The sequence below is a fragment of the Pleurodeles waltl genome, chromosome 7, assembly GCF_031143425.1.
Source record: "Pleurodeles waltl isolate 20211129_DDA chromosome 7, aPleWal1.hap1.20221129, whole genome shotgun sequence".
NCBI classification, from domain to species: domain Eukaryota; kingdom Metazoa; phylum Chordata; class Amphibia; order Caudata; family Salamandridae; genus Pleurodeles; species Pleurodeles waltl.
This window is the reverse complement of record NC_090446.1, coordinates 635966217-635985039: the sequence shown is the minus strand read 5'-3', so window position 1 is coordinate 635985039 and position 18823 is coordinate 635966217. Positions and strand designations below refer to the sequence as shown.

The 18823-nt window shown below is 45.1% G+C and overlaps 1 protein-coding gene across 2 annotated transcripts in view; it reads left to right on the top strand.

Moving 5' to 3' along the window:
• PPARGC1B (PPARG coactivator 1 beta) overlaps positions 1–18823 on the top strand; it is a 140937-nt gene that overhangs the window by 66760 nt on the left and 55354 nt on the right. For both annotated transcript variants that reach the window (XM_069244610.1, XM_069244609.1), the window contains exon 2: positions 14257–14430. In XM_069244610.1, the coding sequence (XP_069100711.1) occupies positions 14257–14430 (174 nt within the window). The remainder of the gene's footprint in view (positions 1–14256; positions 14431–18823) is intronic.

Here is an 18823-nt window from a genome sequence, read left to right as displayed (position 1 = left end):
TTTGAGACCACTGAACCGAAGAGTGTGCGCATTGAAGGCGGGGCAGAGTGTATGTAGGTTGTGACCACGAGGAACTTATGTCTCCGCTCAGTACTTCGTTTCTAATGAAGTAAGTACAGAGACCCTCTTCAGTTTGCACCACCCATTGCACAGTCTGCCCTACCATTGGTCAATTCAGAATTTTTATACCTTAAACATGACTAATACCTGCCACCCAAACTATTCTTTTATGATTTAGGTGGCAGGTGCAAGTAATTTTCAATGTACATAAAATTATTAATAGTTGTCATCATCACTAAATTAGAGAAACAGTGTTAAAGTGGCTGGCTGCTGTAAGTGCCAATGATAACAATTAAATGCCGGTACCAAGCAGTAGAAACCATTGGCTCAGCTTAAGCACTGCCTTAGGTGGTGTTCTTGGACTGTAAGACTGCTACCTACTCTATGAAAGCATGGTGCAACCAGAGCTTTACTGCTTTATCTTTGTGAGCTATCTTCTGATCCTTCAGTGGATGTGTTTGTGGTAGAGGCAGAAGCCTTAGACACACTGTAAAGTTGTGTAATCAGAGCTTTTTGGTGAAATAATAGTGTGCAAGGTGCACACAGGCTGGAAAGAGGACAGATATGAGTAGACTAATGATTAGCACACTCGTGAACTCCAGATTGTTCTACTGGATGTTCTTTAATTGTTCATGGCTGACCACATGATTTCCTTGCTACAAGGACCCAGAATGCATGGGTCACCTCTGTGTTGGACCAAGGCCAGTACACAGGGCTTTAAGTGGGACAAATTGGGGGGGGGGGTCTCTCAAAGGGGTGTGTCCAATGTAATTAGGGCATGACTTAAAGACACTTAAGCTACTAATCTGTGCTCAGTATAAGGTGCCACCTGACTGGTATTTTACTGTTTTTTTTTTGCCACTGCATCCAGATATATAATGCACCAAGTAACATTACACCTGCAACAAGCCAGAACTATTGTCTTTGTCATTGGTTGTTAGTTACATAAGATAAGTAAGCAACAGTGGCTTTGTCGTATATATTATTGAAAATGCTTCAGTTCTGAAATGAGGCTGTGAAAGAACTATAATGAGTCTCATTGAAGTTATATCAAAAGCTGTGGAGTGGTACTGGTGCAGAGTTAAGATTGTTTTTTTCACCCTGAGGGTGAGTGCAAAAATTGAGAGCGCAATAGGAACCCGTCTCAATATCTGCTTTTTAGAACTGCTGGTGCAGCACCAGCAGGGCCCTGCCCACTTAAAGCCCTCCCAGTACTTCTGTTTTTGCCCCAAGAGTACTGTAAATCTTACCCAATTACTTCTGCATTCTGTGTAGGCCTGGAAGCAGCTAATGGGGCTTGAAGTAAACCAACCATGCTCCTATTGGTGCAGTTGTGAACTCGAGATTGTTTTATTGAATATTTTGTAAATGGTCATGGTTGATCACAGGACTTTTCAACTCCAAGGGCAAAGAATGCAAGGGTGTCTTCAGCACAGGGGGACTTAGGAAAGTAAGTCAAGTTTTCAAAGATACATGCGTGTTGTGTTCTTGGCTCCCAGTGAGATCTAGGTTTCCTAAGTAAATACCAGGGCACACCATGTACATCCAATTTGCTTCCATATGTACATGACCATGATAAGCCTGTCAATACATGTTCTCTACATGTATTGACAGGCTTCTCGTGGTTGTGTCTGTTTCATTTAAATCTACCTGACTCCTACTTAATGGTCTCAAGAATTGCACTAATAGGACGCCTTGGTGCATTCGAATTTATTACTTCGAAACATTTGATAATTGGAAACTCATTTTCCATTGCCTTGAGGAAGTCATGTTGACGAAGCACGTGTTGGCTGTTGTTTCTCTTGATGTATGATGGATACTACCTTATGGAGTATATTTGGATGAACATTAAACGCGACTACACATCATTTTCGAATTATTGGAATCTTCATTGATAAATACGGAAGAAAATTGGATGTACATGGTGTGCCCTGGTATATACTTATGAACTTTCCGGCATCATATGTTTTTTATATGATGCTATCTGCATTCTTGATGGCTGGATGCTCACCAGTTGGACACCCATCAAGTTACTTGTTAGTAACATATTGACTGTGTTATCTTGATTACAATACATATATGTATAGGAGGTGCGAACATTAGCCACTTTTCTTTGTATTTTAAATCTATGTTTCCCATTAAGTCCTTCTGCAAATTACATGAGTTTCTGTATGGACAGGGCCCAAATATCTGAAGGCTAAAATAGTGACCGATTACCAGATAAATAACTGTGATTAGCTATGGCTACCATCTAGCCTTTACTGCCTTTAAAATGTCCACCAATGTTGGCCACTGGCCTGGTGACAAACCTGTAAAGTGCACTCACAGATTGCATGTGGTCCAAAACTACTTTTTTCACCTTTTTTTGCTTAGACCACTAGACACCCCTAACGGACTAAAGCAGTGGTTTCCAACCTTTTGACGACACCCACGTTATGATTACTGGAACCCGGGGATCCCCTCTGAATCATTATTGGAGTCTGGGGCCCCCCTACTATGTCATTACTGAAAGCTTGGTACCTAATCTCTTAATATTATTTTTTTTGTTTTAAGCAGTTGCAGAGCCCCTGAGGAGGCTTTGCAGACTCCCAGGGGTCCCCGGACCACAGGTTGGGAACCACTGGACTAAAGTATTATACTAGGTGGAGCACAAATGTCCAAGTATATTAGGAGTCAGTGTGCTGATCAGAGACCCAGAAAGGCATAGAAGTTCCTTTTTAAGTTCATGCTGACTCCTGTGGTTTACGTCTGGTGCTATGGTGATTGCCTCACTTGGAGGAGTGTTTAGTAGTCCGACACAGTAGTTCAGTTTGGGAACCACTATGTATTGGGAAACAAGTAGCCAGCCATGGTCCTGAACCAGGCTGTTTTTTTTTTTTAGGCCTTGGAATTGGGTTGACTAATTGATGTTGTGCAACTTCAGATTTGTGTCATCTGCGTGAAAAAATAATGAAGGACCCTGTAGTTGAAGATTATTTGTAAGTGTGGCTGAGGTAGATGAGTGCCAGTGAAAGGGGTGATCCTGTGTTTAATATGGTACGAGTACTGGAGCCGGGCAGCTATGGACTAAAGTATGCCTTTAATTGTATGTGCAGAATATTATTCCTTTTGTGGTGGTTGTGTGGTTTGGAAAAGGGTAAGAAGTCTTGCTTCCCTTTCGTGAAAAAAATGCAATTAACGTATCAACCAGAGCTACCACCTGGCACTACAGTAGCGCATACTACCATTACCCAAGTCAGTAAGTCACTGATACACGTTTTATTGATTTTGGGCACATGAAAGGTGCAGTTTACAGAGGAGTTTAACCTTTGACCGGCAGATTACACACAACCCTGAAGCATTCCCTCAGCCACGGATCTTTCCTTTCTTGAGTAGCTAATCAGGCCGCCTAACCCTCGTGCCCAGCCCTTTCCATGCAAGGCTTATGCAAATCTGCTGCACCCATCCCCTGCGCCCAGGAAGGCCGTGGGTGTGAAAGGGCACTCTGCCAAAAGATGGCCGGTGTGCAGGCGTGGAGGCCGTGGCGTAGTCCAGGTCCCTTGGATTTTGAAAGGTAGCGATTTCCTAGCTGCCTTTCCTGCGGGCCGGTGCGTTAAGAGCTGAAAGGAGAATACAAAGATTTGGAAAATTCTGTCAAGGGCTCAGTTTGTGCTCTAACCGACATCAGAGGTGGTTTACTGTTCAGTTTAGAGGTTGAATATACAGTAGCGGAAGGAATCTGAGATGCATTTAGACAGGGATAAAGGGAGAACGGAAAAGGTGGCACGGATGATTGGATGGAAGAGGGGGAAGCAACGAAAGACGGGTGCCGTGAGGTAAGGGTGTGGGGCAAAGAGACAGGGATGAACGAGAGCATGGAAAAAGAGAAAAGGGAACCGAGCTGAAAACTGGTATGAATGGAGGGATTTCAGGAAAGAGAGGCGAGCCCGGCAACGGGTGAGAGGAGAGATGAAAGAAAAGTGGGGTCTTCTGTGTGGGAGAAAAGGAAAAGACAAAAACAAATACCGCGGCCTTCCAACAACGCACTCCCACCGTCGCCTCAGCGCGTGCGTACTTGCCTTGCTTCTCGTAGTGCTTCCACAGACCTAAGAGGTGACTTTTTCAGTGGCAATGCCTCTGTGCTTCCCTCTCTCAAAATGTGGGTCCTGGGTGGCGGGGTTAGGTCGAGGGTTTAATGAGGCAGTGCTTGTCCAGGGAGTGCCATCTTTTGATTCCAAAAGACGATTATAAACAATGGAGAGAGGCGAGACGGGGTAGGGGCGTGCATGCCTTCCTCCATTAGGGGTGGTGTATGGACAAGAATGAAGGTTTATCCCTTCCTGGACATACAATATTGATGGACCCAGGGGCTTCCAGTAGGGAGTTAACAATGCACAAACCGGTGACCTTTCTTTCCAGCAGTGCGTTCTTTTCCGTAACGTGCCTGTTATTATCTAGCCCGGTGGTATGATTGTGCCCACCCTGGCAAGTCGAAAATCAGAAATGTTTCTCTCCTGGATTGTATCTTGTAAACTGCCCTTTACACACATTTCCCTTCAGGGAACGCTCATCCCACCTAATGAGGGTGTGCGAGCAAGTCACACAGTCATCTGTCTGTTCGTTATTTAGTTTTAAAACGCCTGTCTGTTCGCTTTCAGTCTTGTATCATGCTGTGTTAGCTATGTTTATGTAGCCAGCTTTCTGAAGTGCAGCTTCTCGGCTCTATAGCGTGAAAGTTCGCTCGGTACAAATGAGTCAATGCCGTGGCCAGCTTGCAGGCCACCAGCTGCTCTTTCGTGGCCACGCTACATGTCCCCTCCGTATTCTGAATGTGCAGGAGTTTTACCAAATACAGACACAGCCATCTTCAGCCTATAAATTGTACCGTCTCCAAGGAGCCGTGGGAAAGTCTGGGTAGGGCCTCTTTTAATCTGATTGCATTATACAGCTATGTCTGCCAAACACTGAATCATTACATACTGTTTCACTCCACTTCCGTCTACTGAGCTTGTTAATGTGGCAGCAGCCGGTATCTCGTCAGAACACTTCTCGGTGCAGCGAGCAGCACGTGATAGATACGACGGTAACCAAGTAGATTGCACTCTGATGGAGTAACTGTGGCTGTGGCAAAAGAGAGGAACATACAGCTTGCGGCATCTTTGCTCACTTAAACCGACAACACCTTTATATCGTTCAATTCAAAGTTCTTGGTGGCTGTTGGTTCTGTGGCCTAGTGCTTGTTGGTGCAGTACCTAAAGATTGTACTTTGTGCTTAGTTGTTTGGTGGTCAAGGAATGTGCTTCAGCGCTTAGGAGCCAAGAAAGTTTGATGGTGGTGGTGTTAGTCTGGGTATCTGACTATCTCTGTCTTAGTGTGGCTCAATAGTTTGAGTGTGAGTCGGGGCGGGATCAGCCTATGGCTTGATGTTTGTGCTATTGGTATGTCTGATTGGAATCTTGGCTCTATGACGAATCTGTGGGCCTTGGTGCTTGTGTACCCAGCAGTCTCTGATGGTACTGTTGGTTGAGATGCATTGTTGTTTGATGGTGGTATTCACAGGCCAGGCCATTGTTTTCCCTTTTGGCAGGATGTGGGCTCTGGGTGACTTGTTTTCCAGTGGATTAAGGGAGGTACTGCAAGTCTTGGCATTTGGTGACTACATAGCTCAAATGTAGTTCTTTGAACCAGAGTGATGGGTTCGTTGTGGCTCTTTCGTGTTTTTGTGAGCCCAAGTAGCGTTTTTTTCCCTCCTGGCTCGATGGTAGTGTTGTCTGCCTCTATTTCTGATGGCCTTGTGATTCAATCACTGAGCTGCTGCATTGGTGCCCACATAACACATTTTTGGTTCTGTGGGCCTGTGTACTTTGTGAGATTATGGTTCGGTGATAGTGCACTTGTATCTATAGCAACATACTTGTCTCTCTGTGCCTGTGGATACCGCATGTTTTTAAGAGTAGCTTGCAGTTGCTGTCTTCCCCTCACTGGGTGACCTTGGCACGACCTGCTGCGTGTAGCTGTAATTGTATCTATGATGAAATGGTGCCTGCAGCGGTGGTTGTCCCTGGCTCACTTTCCATTCACAGGGTGTCTCATGGCACTGCCCCAGCTGCCCAAAGCAGTACTTTAATGTGGGTCAGTTGGAACTGGGATAAAGTTCAATGGTCTCATGACTCTGAATAGGGAGGGTTGAGTATGCGAGTGGCACCTACTCTAGCCGAGCACCCAGTTCACAGTGGAAGTTGAATGCCATGAGCAGACTGGGTTTGTGTGGGCACGCAGTTACATAGCTCCCACTTCCCCAAACGATAACCGCTTGCTATCCTTAAAGGTTTCAAGGGCAGGAAGAAACCGTGGGCACACGACCGAGAGAGACTGTGGGTCTAGCAGCACATAGATCGGTGGATCTCACGCATTTTTCGTCTGTAAATTAACTTATGGAAACAAAAGTGACAACTAAGATGTGCACACTTATAGTCCACTCCTAACAGTGGAGTGTTAACGAGTAAAACCTAGTACTGGATCTTACAGATCCTTTGCTGCCATCTGGTAAACTGCTGTCCACACATTCAATGTGAAATGATGAAGGTAGCGCACAAAACATACATTCAGCATGGAAAATACTCATAGAGTTCATCTGCAAAAATATGATTGTTGTGATTTTGTTATTACAAAGGGTGAGAAATATAGACGGTTTCCACATTAACTGTAAAGTTAGGGACAGTGCTCCACAATTTGTTTAGTCTCACCGCTCTTTCCACGTGTGCTCTTGTCTTCGACCATACATCCTCAAACCTTGCCATCGAAGCCTTCTAAACTGGGTGAGCACTTCCAGTGTCCCTACCCAGGTGTCTCAAAAATGGTCTCATTCTTGAGCTGTGTCCACATTTTTGTCATCCAATTTGGCCTCCACTTTGAGCTGTCACTTTCAAACAGTAGTAGGCCTGTGCATGCACTGTACACCACTGAGGGCTTCATGCAGGGCCACTTACACCAACCAGGTAGGGTCTCCATGCAGGGTCTGCATCTCTCCATTTTGCAGACGTACCTCCAGCTCTGCCTATATTTGAAATGAAGAGGGCTTCCCTCCTCCCCATATGAATACTTGCAGTGTTTTAATGATCGGGTCACACATCGGAGGTTTGGGGTTTTCATTTCACAGCTGCCCCCCTTGCTGAGTTGCCAAGTCTTTTGAAGCTTGAAGCCTGCCACATACCGAACACTGCACTGTAGAATGCTGGGACAGTCTGCAGTCCGTACTTCCACAGCTGGAGGACGAGAGGGGTTCCAGCACAAACGCGGATGACAGCAAGTCCTTTGGGCAATGACGTCTACACACATGAATGTACCTCAGAAGACTTCATCACAGAGTCAGCACTGCAGTGAAGTGCAAGGTGAATCTGCCCTTGCAATGTAGCCACACAGAAGCAAACTAGCTTTATGGGAGTTGCATTACAACACAGCAAGTTTGCACACAGCCTTGGAATGAGCTTTAGGAGCAGTAAACGGCCGGCTTTGTTGTATAGGGATCTTTGATCTATGACGACCAATAATCCACTTTATTATATGATGCTGCTGCTTCAGTCCTGCATTGGTGTACCAATAGAAACATATCCCTGCTACTTTAGTCACCTAGATTCATTAAATAGACCCTAGAATCAGCAAGGACTGCTTCCTACTGGGAGTGAACATGACCCGAAGATCCCACGTCATTTGTTGCACGAGGCACTATGTTCTGCAGCCTGTGAAACCACATGCAATCCGATATATTTTGCAAAAACATGGATTCCGAAGCATGGACTACCCAAAGCTCGATTCTACATAAATGGCTCTCTAAAAAAAAAGTTATAGTGCAATCCCATTGTCCTGCATTTGCCTCGAAATATACCAAGACAACACTATGCACACCACTGTTTTTTTTATGTTTACGCTACTCCGTATTGTCTTTTGTTTTCTGCTCTAAATGGGCTGAGCCTTATGTTTTAATGAGTAAAATGGGGGACTCCCAACAAAACACACTCCACTTCTGGAAATTGCACTCGGTTGTAGGCTGCAGTGAATTCAATGCCTTCCTGTGTTTGCAACGCTTATGGACTCAATGGTTGGCTGTTTGCTGGAGGTTATTCCAACAGCACCAATTAAGTATTTCATGTTAAACGTTGCTTGTCACATGGTGCCTGAGTACATAGTAAAGCCATTTGAAACTGTATGTGTGTGTTTTTTTTTTTCAAGCTGCATTCTCCCTTGCTCCAGCCGATACCCCGTAGTAGCACCTCAAAGCGATCAGCTTTTTCCTAGGAATCCTGCCCTTTTAACGTCACTTGGAGAGCTCACACATGGTAATTATAACCAAGTTGATCACTAGTAGGGTGACCAGCACCCCATGCCATCACGGACAGTGTTTTTGCTCCCGGACGTTACACCGACCAATCATTAGTAACAGGTCTAATTTGTTCCCAGTTAGCGCACACAGACTACAATGTCCAGAATGCATTAGTCTGACATGCACAACTCAAGGACAAGAAGCAGCGTTTGATGGCCTGGGGCGAGTTGGTCCTCCTAATCAACGGCGTGTCTGTATTAAGAGAACCCAACCTATTACTCTGTTTACGGAAGCAAACCAGCCCCATGGTAGTGCGAACCCGTCAGTGACTTGTGACGTTCGAACTCGCAGTGATCCAAGCAGCTCATGCAGTGAGAGTGGGGCAAGGCTGTCTTCTTATGTTGGGATTTCGGTGGACAATGCTGTGCGACCTTAGTTGCTTCACGGAGGCAGTTGGACTGACGCATCTGATGGTAAAGATTTCTAACAGGGATGTCCAGGTCCGGAAAGGCGGTGTTTTGATGGCACCTCGCGTGCAGCAAGACGCCGGTGCGCGCGCTGTGGAAATCCGGAGTGCGCTGCAGGGCCGCAGCTGCTCGCTGTAATTAGATGGGATATTTTTAGCAATGTTCCCAGAGCCTTCATGCTGCACGAGGTAGCCATCGATCTTGAAAGGCGAGAGGGGGAAGCTGCAAGGAGGATAGGAGGCGGCCAGGGGGGCCTGCGATGCTGCAGTTAGAGGGTGGGGGAGATATTGCAGGTGTTTTAAGTGGGCTGGATGGGGAGGGGCGGGGACAGAGCTAGTGTGCCCGAACAACCAGGAACTTTACTATCAGTGATGCAGAAGGTGAAGTGGCTCCGGGCCCAGTGTTGCATGGAGGCGGGGAGCATGTCACCCAAGTTATGGTAGCCTTTACTGTACGGTCCCATTCACCTAGTTTCATTAAGGTCCATGGCTCCCTTGCCATATCAATGAGGGTCATAGTACAGCCATGCTACACTCTCGGGATGAAGAAGGGTGCGCGCAATTTGGGCGCCTCTCCAGGCCGTCACTCACGGCAGAAGGTTTGTGGCACAAACTCGTCCCACAGTGAGTGTAAAAAGTGACCTTTTGACCGCTTTGGTGTCGGAAGCCGCCAGAATCTCTGAAATGGAGGGCCTCGGTTTTCCCTGGCTCCATGTCCGACGTGTTCAACTCTCTGTCCGCCATGGGGCCCAATACTACCAGCACAACACATTCCACATCGTGCGAGGCAACTGCCATTGATTCCTTGGTGAGATAGCACCCCCGGGCCCTTCTAGCCTGGAACCACCAGGCCTGTTCAGTCCTTTCCTGGCCACTGTTGACTCAGGGCTAACTAGCCCACAGCTTTACCATTGCTCCTATTTGGTTTGTCCCAGACTTTTCAAATTATATTTTTTGTGGCTGCTGTGGCTTATGTTGACCGTGGCCTTGCTGTAGCAGTATGACAATTTGTAAAGTGTCACGCAGGTCTGTCTGTACTTTACGCGTGTTTAAAGCCTCCCGTTTCACTGTAATTACAGACAGCGACGGGATAATCCAGAGTTGACCTGGCCGTGGCACCCCGAGTGGATATCTCTTAAGACCTTTGAACAGCTGGTGGGTGGGCACCCCGGCTTAACCTTCTTATAGAAGGCGGACTGGGCCGGATGCCTTTCTGGGCCAGGTGGCTTGCACGTGGACGCTAAGGTCTGACTTTATACCGAGGGAACATGGAGCCGGTTTTGGTCGGCTGCGGCGTGGTGGGTTTTCGCTTTGTGCAGCATGTCCTGTTTTTAGGTTATTAATGCCGGAAGCAAATGATTACCAATGGCTCTCAAAGTTAACTGGGGTGGATTTCGAAAGAGGTGGAATCAGATTTTGAAGTCGCAACTTTTTTTTTAATGATACTTGCATTTTTGCAGAACTTAGTGATCAGTCGTCTGTTCCTCTGTCTGGGTTATGAAATGAAATCACGTTTAAACGTTTGTGTAACACAAAGGAGAAGCTGGATCAACTGTTTAAAAAATAGGCGGAACTGAAAGTATAATTGATAGCAATGCATGAAGACGAGGCTCATTGTGATACGTTATAATCAACCAAAACTGACAGTAGATGTTTGTGTAAGGGATACATACACCTGAGTTCTGCATACCCAGAATAAGACATTAACTAGTTTAATTTACATGGTATAGGGTAAGCATTGTCACCATGCAGTCTGTCTCGCATTTTTCTGAAGCACTTCCACCACAGCATGTTTATAGCCTGTGTCCAGAACTCAGGGGCTTCATTTAACACGTCCTGCATAGGCAGGGCCACTGGAATTATGTGAATGTGTGGCTGCAGCGATTTTCACATAATTACTGATTTGCTGCTTTTCCATTTAATTCATCATCCGGCGCATAATCTGCTGATTTTAACAAAAAACAATTTTGTTTCTAGCTCAAACAGTTCAAAAGTTACCGAAAATGTAACAGACGCGTTTCTGCACAGTGGAAGGCCTTTTCCAAAGTTATTTTTGTGTTGCTGAATTGCTATATTTGGGTGTCAAACTGGTACTAATGAGGTCCAATAATGCCCAGACAATGTTAGCAATTTTGAAAGTGATGAAATAATGAAGTAAATACTAACAAAAAATGTGCTGCATCATGCCACATAATTTGTCTTTTCTTGCCGCATAATTTACTCATCCCTACCGCTTACTTTGGCTCTCCCCTGCCACATAATTCCAGTGGCCCTGCATAAAGGGTAAACCACAGACAACAACCTGTTCAAAAGTGCTCTTTAAAAGCGTGCCCAGGAACCAGGTACAAATTGGGCCACTTTGTGACCTGTGTCAGGGATCTGAAGCACTGTTTAAATATTTCAGCACAATTATCCCACTGCACTCTTAAAGGATGGATTAATCTCTGAGACAGCTGCCAAAGTCCTTGACATTTAGTAAAAGATGGAGAGCAAAGAGGAGTGGGTTGGGAAGGGTCTTGGAGTGCACATGCAGACCACAAGCGCAGCACTACTCACACATGATAAGCACAACCTTCTGTGGTAGGGTAATTGTTTTAAGGCATTTGATTCACCACTAGTATCCCATCCTTTCCCTCGATTTTCAGCAATGCAGTTTAAATTATGCATGAAGTTAGTAACAGTTCACTAGGCTGACTTGGTCGTCTCTGTCTGAATTCGAAACCTCAAAAATCCAATACAGTATCTTGACATGGCCTTGAGAAATGCACCAAATACTCCAGACGAGGGGTCTTCAGGTGGACGCGTTTACTGTAGATGGTTATTGTTATTTGACACGTGCATAATCCTTGACATCACAGTGCTTCGTAGTCCAAGTTATGACCTTCAAACAGGTTGTATAGTTTCCTTTGCAGACCAGAGCTTGAATGGATTTGTTTAGGAGTGTTGTCAAGGAATGTGCCTTTGTTAGATTATTTTATCAGTCTTGGTGAGATGTAGTCTAGAAGGGAGCAGAGGACTGTACCATGTCGTTTTAGTATCCTACATTTTTATTCCTGGACATAAAACCACTCTGGGTCAGGGGTCAATGAAAGTCCTTCTTGAAGATGTTGGTTGTCTGGTCTCGATCAAGCCAAAATGACCACGTTCTAATCCTAGCCTGAATGGGTAAGTGTTTACATGATGTACCTCCCAGTTTGAGTTGTCAGACTGGATCACGAAACCTAGCGCTGGCTGGAGAGACTTTAGTGGCTGAAGACACTCTTCCAGTGCTCTTTCTCAAGATTGGAGGAATTTTAACCTATCATGCCTCATGGAAGCTAGGTGTAAGCAGGGGTATTGGATGGAGGGTTTCCACACTAATAAAAATGTTGCTACGAGCTCGAGTAAGAGAGGCAGGGCTTCCATTTCTGGCAGTCGGCTCATCTGCACTGGACATTGTTGCTACAGGTACCACTGTCTGAAGAATGGCCTCTAGAGAACTCCGGCGTACTCTCTACAGACTCTTTAGTCTCGTTGGGATGGATTGGAGTTGTTCTTTCTGAACGACGTCTGTCAAGCAATGGCAGCGAACTAGCTAGTTGCAGTTTACGAGCATTCCCATGAAAATCAGGTTGCTTTTGATATTTAAAGATTTTAGTGCCAGTCGGTAAATGTTTAAATGCATGTTTGCAGTCTTATTACCTTTCTTGTTTTTTTTCTGTTTGGATCCAGTGTGTATTCCACTGCCAAGCCATACAGGAGAAAGACACATCTTTGTATGTAGTTTAATTCGCGTTGTCCAGGCTAATTTTGGGGAGGTGTTTGTGTTCACCCTCAGACTAGGTAGCACGAAGTGAGTTTGAATATGATTTTTACAAAGGGTTTTCCTTCAGGTTGGTTGTCTTCATGGCAATATGGCCCTCAGTAGAAACCTAGAGGGAAAAAGAGCTCTAGCAGAGTGGGGAAACTACCATTTTGGTTGTATGCATCCACTATCTTTTCACATGCACAAACATTTTGCATAGGGTGCCCTTGAACCACATTTGTGCTGTTACCTCACATTCTGATGAGGGGGAAAGGGCCACTGTTACAGCACATAACTGGAATTTACCTGCAGTTAGGCAGGTTTATCTATATATCTCTTTCATTTCACATCAGCCAGTGCACTCACTATAATAAAGTCGAGGAGCAGTACCCCTGCAAGACAAAAAGATTGATGGTCATTTTGCCTCCCCTCCCCTCCCATATACCCTCAGCCTTAGGCTAGTGTTCTCCAGGGGCACACAAGGGTTGGAGATCGGTGATGCCTTTGATTATAGGTCATTTGGACATACCCTAAAAAGATAGGTGAACGATTAAAGAAAAACTGAAACTGAATGTAACAACCTCTGGACTTTAATTTTATGCAGACTGGAAGACTCTTGTTAGACCCCTCTCTCACCTACAGTGGAGGCTGCTGGTGACTTGGTAGAAGCTCTCAATGCTCTCACTGTGAGGGACAGAGGGTCTTCTCCTTCACTGCACATTCTGGTTTGTGTCAACTCTGTTTGTACCTATATCCCTCTTTTTCTTTCAAGGCAGTGGTTCCCGACCTGTGGTCGGAGGACCCCTGGGGGTCTGCAAATCCTAATCAGGAGGTCTATGACTGCTTAGAAAATGAACAAAGTGGCTAAATGTAAAACTGAATTTTTTAAAACCTACTGTAAATGTCAAGGAATTTGTAATTGAAGGCTAAAAATTATATTAGCATCCTCAAATTGATTTGTGAGAGCAGTGTATGTGCATCAAACAAAATATACTGTGGACAATGTGTGGCTTCAATTGAATGTACAAAAGCTCCAACCTCACCCTTAAATTTTTTTTTTTTATTTAATTGCAAATTAAACTGTTATCATTTGTGTATGTGTTTGATGGAATGCTTGTTTCTGTATTTTTTTGTGTATTGTTTTGCGACTCAAATCATCGACAATGTAAAGGCCTGGGTCCCCAGCTTTCAGTAATGACTTACTGGGGGTCCCTGGATTCCAATAATGATTCATTGGGCGTCCCCAGATTCCAGTAATGATAACATGGGGGTCCACAGAAGTCAAAATGTTGGGAACCACTATTTTAAGTTCAACAAAATAACATGAATTGAGGTCTTCTTTGCACCAGATGTCATTGCTATGTGTGCTTAGAAGTTCAAAGTTGCCCTAATTTGCAGAATGTGGGCCACTTTTTTTAGCTATCTGATTCGCTAATGGGAGCCACTTTTATTTTTTTGCTCGGGCCAATGTTGTGTTCCGGCTCGATCATGAACCTTATTTATCGCATGCATAGCTGTAACATTGTTTTCCCACTTCAAATGTGTTTTGGTCTGTTATTGCACTGTTAGGCTTTATGCTTTTGTGTGTGCGCTCTTTTAACCTACCTCTTTGCCCTTCATAATGCTGTGCCATTTGCTCTCTTGCAGAATCAGGTGCCAGACGAAGAGGCCCTCTCGTTGGATTTTTCCGAGATAGATCTCTTGCAGCTAGACACAGGCGACTTTGACTCATCCAGCTACTTTGATGAGCTCCCATGGGGCAGCGCGCCGCCAGGCACCAAGTCCAGCCTGTACAACAACGACGAGTCTGATCTGTTCAAGGTATTGGCACCTGTGACGCAGCCCCTGTGTGAGTTCAGCAGACCCCAGCCCCTCCAGTGCAGCTGTGAGAAATTCTACCCTTCGACCCTGTGGTCTCTTCCCTCAGATGCTGCCTAAAAACAGAGTTCGTTCACCAATTTCAGGCAAAAGGGCACAAGGAAAACAAGCATTTACAATGCAATAGGTCTCTCGTTTGCTTGAGATAGAGCTATTGGCGTTGTAAATGCATAACAGACTTTTCTTGCCACGTAAATTGGTCAACCTTGCCGCATAATGTAGTCCTCTCTGCCACATAATTCCAGTGGCCCTTCATACAATTAAAGCACTTCCATTTACCTTCTTCCTCTATCTGCAGCAAAAAATGAAAATATTGCCATTATTTATTTACATTATTATTGTGGAGTCCCCCCCTCCCCCCAACCTAGTGTGGGAGACCCAGAGATGACCTAGACAGAAAGTGCTTTGTGCTGACCGTTTTGATGGTGGTCCTATTGTCCTAGGACTACCACATGGTGAGTTATGGGCACAAATGTGTTGTGAAAGGTATGCCCCACGAAGCATTATGAGGTGATTTTCCAAGTGCAGTGAATATTGTAGTATCTTGACTGAAATGTTCAGAACAGCCCCCAGAGGGCACCTCAATAAAATTAGCATTTGGAAGAAACATAGTCATGTAACCATATAATGATCCCCTCAGAGCATAACCACATGAAAACAGAATGGCAGAATGAAATGCATTGTAACCACATATTTAGCCCCTAGAGCAGTGGTTCCCAACCTTTTGACTTCTGTGGACCCCCACATGATCATTACTGGATCCTGGGGATCCCCACTGAACCGTTATTGGAATATGGGACCCCCCACGGAGTCAATACTGAAAGCTGGAGAGATAATATGTTAATATTTAACTTTCTGGGCAGTTGCGGACCCCCTGAGGAGGCTTTTCGAACCCTCAGGGGTCCCTAGATCACAGGTTGGGAACCACTGCCCTAGAGGGCATAGTGCATTACACATTTTCATGCCTACTAGGATAGTATTACAACCAAGGCCCTTAAAACACAAACCACTCCCAGCTCTAAAACAAGTTCTAGCCATGAGAGAACTTAAAAAGACACAGAATGGTGGGAGGGGTTGTTGTTTTGGGGTCCTCCAACCAAGTATGGGAACCCAGAGATGACCTAGACAGAAAGTGTGGGTTGTCCTGAACATTTTAACGGTTGCCACATTGTCATAGGACTACCACACAGTGCTCAAAACAGGTCCTAGAGTGCACCACAATAAAAATAGCATTTGTGAGAAACATGTTCATGTAACTATGCAGAAAGTAATGCAGTCAAACCTTATATTTAGCTGCTAGGGAGCATAGTGCCTTACACATTTTCAGACCTAGCAGACCTACTGCAATGATATTACATGCAAGGCCCTTAAAAACACAAACTACTCCCAACCGTAAAACAAAAGTTCCAGCCATGAGAGTTTAAAAATACGCTGAATGGTGGGAGAGGTTACTATTTTGTGGTTCCCCCAAAACTAGCGCGACACTCAGAGACAACCTAGACAGAAAGAGAGCATTGTGCTGACTGGTTTGGTGGTGGATCCATTGCCGTAGGACCACCACAAGCTGAGTTATGAGGCAAAATGTTTTGTAAAGAAATGCCTTGCAAAGCATTATGGGGCAAGTTTCCCGAGTGCAGTGAATATTGTACTATCGGCTCTCCCGCTGAGCTGGGAGAGCCGTATTGAGGATTTCTGTGTTTTTTTTTCCTTTTTCCAGTTTTAAAATATGCCAGTTTGTATATTTTTCAACTGCTAAACCTGTACGTAAGGGGTACCCATGTAAAGTGCTCCTCTGATCGAGATTACGATGTATGAAAGTTCCAAATAAATAAAAAAAGAATCCCCCTCCAGCTTGCAGCCAGTAGGTACAGACACCACAAAGAAACAGCAACATGCCCAAAAACAAGGAAGAGGAAAAAAACAACATACGGATATGGAGTACGAAGCAGAGAGGCAAAAGAAAAAAAAAGAAAAGAAAGTAGTGCACCACACTAAGGTATATTGCCAGTCATGCAATAATCCATGTAACTGGGTCAGTCTCCAGGACGGTAACAAAGCAGCCTCAAGGCAGGACAAATGTAAAGCATTTGCCTATGAAATCAAGGCAATTTTGAAAGGCAGCCCAAGGAACAAATAAAAGTGACGGGTGTGACATGGGCATGGTGCCAGCCCACAGAGATAGATTATAACATGTTGATAGGCAGCGCATGCGCACTGCCTAGACTCAACCTAAAAAAAAAAAAAAACACAACAAGGCCCCGGATGAAACGATGTAGTACACAGGGCAAAGAAATAAGGCCCCCAACATTGGCAGTATGGGTGATCTCAAGTGCAACAATGTTGCGTTCAGTTTATAGCTGTGCAACTCTTAATACAGATTTTATTGCCTTTTCACTCGTGAAAGTGGGCGGTCAGGTCACTCAGAGACCTCTTCTTTAATTGCAATAAATTGTGAGAGGATCATAGATATATTAGCCCATCGACCTATCTTATTAGTACTGTCCACAGGGCCTTACAGAATAGTTTAGATCGGAGCAGCAGGTGAATTTAACCCCAGGGCTCACAGGCCCCTTCCCAGTTTCGCCATCCACAGGAGACACGTCTCTCCACAGTCCTTTCTGTCCATGTTACACAAAAAGGAGCTCAAATGTGGATTTGTTTCCTTTTGAGGCCTCTGATATTTTTTCTTTAAATAGGTCTGGCTAGGGGCAGCTTGATGACTTTTAGGGCTTATGTCAACACAATGCACAGATACGATTTTGGGTCAGCCCCTTGAAGCCTTGCTAGTTTGAACTCACATTTTTAATTTGCACCTTTTTATCAGATGATAAACAGACGAACGTGATACCAAGACTGGCTGTTAGTTGTTGAACGACAGTGACTGGCCACCTTTATCAACCCACTGTCCTCTCTATTCCACACATAGCGCAGGATTTGGGGACAGGTCCACCACACACTTTAAACAAACACGCTTGAAAGACATATTGTTGAAAATTGTGTTGTGGTACTGGCCCTGTGTAAGTTTCAGCAGGCTGTGCTTCCCCCATACCTCCTATAGACTGTGACTTGGCCCTATAACTGAGACGGCAGGGGCGTAGCTTCAGGAGGAGGGTGTTTGGGCTGTTACTACCCCCCACCCCCCCACAATAAATCTACTCGCAAGTAAATAGTTGGGTACAGGTGTTTTTAGTCTGGTGTGGTGAGGAGTCTTTCGGATTTCACCAGGGATTTTTTCCATACACCCAGAGACTAAAAGACACACTCTCTGCCTGTCATCTCTGATGTGTCAGCATGGTTCTTGGAAAACCTGACCCCCACCCCAATAGTAACGACCAAGCTACACCCCTGGAGACCAGTTACCAAAGACCGAGGATAAAGGTGCAAGTGAGTGTCGGGGGGATGGGGGAGTGGGATAGACAAGGCTAAATCCTGGATGCTAGTTTACATTTCTTCATCTTGTCCATGGTGGATCTACCACTAGTTGTCCTTCTTTATATCAGAGTGTAGGTCTGTCCAGATTCAGCAAAGGGCAAACCATGTTCTCTCTACCCTCGGCAGCAGGTTTTTGAGTAGATGCTTCTTGGACTTACCTTCATATTATGGTGGTGCTTTGCTTTCGATTATTTAGATCAGAAGTATATTGCCTGTAAAGGGGAACATTTGTAACAGATTGAGAGGCCACATGGGCCGCGTAAGACTCAGTCATAAGTCGGGCATGCTGTACTCTGCCATAGATCTGAAAGCTCCAGAGAGCCCCACTTTATAACCTCCAAACAGATACTCAGTTTTCATTTGAAATTGAAGAGTTCAAGGTGTAGAATGGGAGCCGCAGAGTTTGCATGCAGACCCGGGGATTTTACCCCGAGGACCTGCAGCCTTTGTGAGTAAGCAGGTGCCTACAGAGAGGCCAAAGTGCCCAGGTAGAGGATCGCTGAGCCTCTACTTTGCAATCAGTGTAACTGGGAAAGCAATGAAGAAGGGCCTAGCTCTGCAGTCAAGAAGAGATTGTTCATCTCCAAGTTTATATTGTGCTTCCCCCTTAAACCTGTCAAAGCATTCCGAGTTTCGTATGCCTTCTTCCGAAGCTTACATACTGGTACGGATGTGTGTTTAGTATACGTATGAAAGACTGAAAGAAAAGGTAGTTGCTGCAGAACTTTCCAGAATCAAGTTATACTTTCATAGCCACTTCGTGCAGTACAATGCTGGCTGAGTGACTCCTGATTACGCCATTAATAGAGCTTGCAGTGCAGAAGGCTTCCGCGCTTTCTTCTGCTGACCTTTGTCACTGGATATCGGACTCCTTTTGTCGCTGCAGGTAGAATGTTCCCTGAAG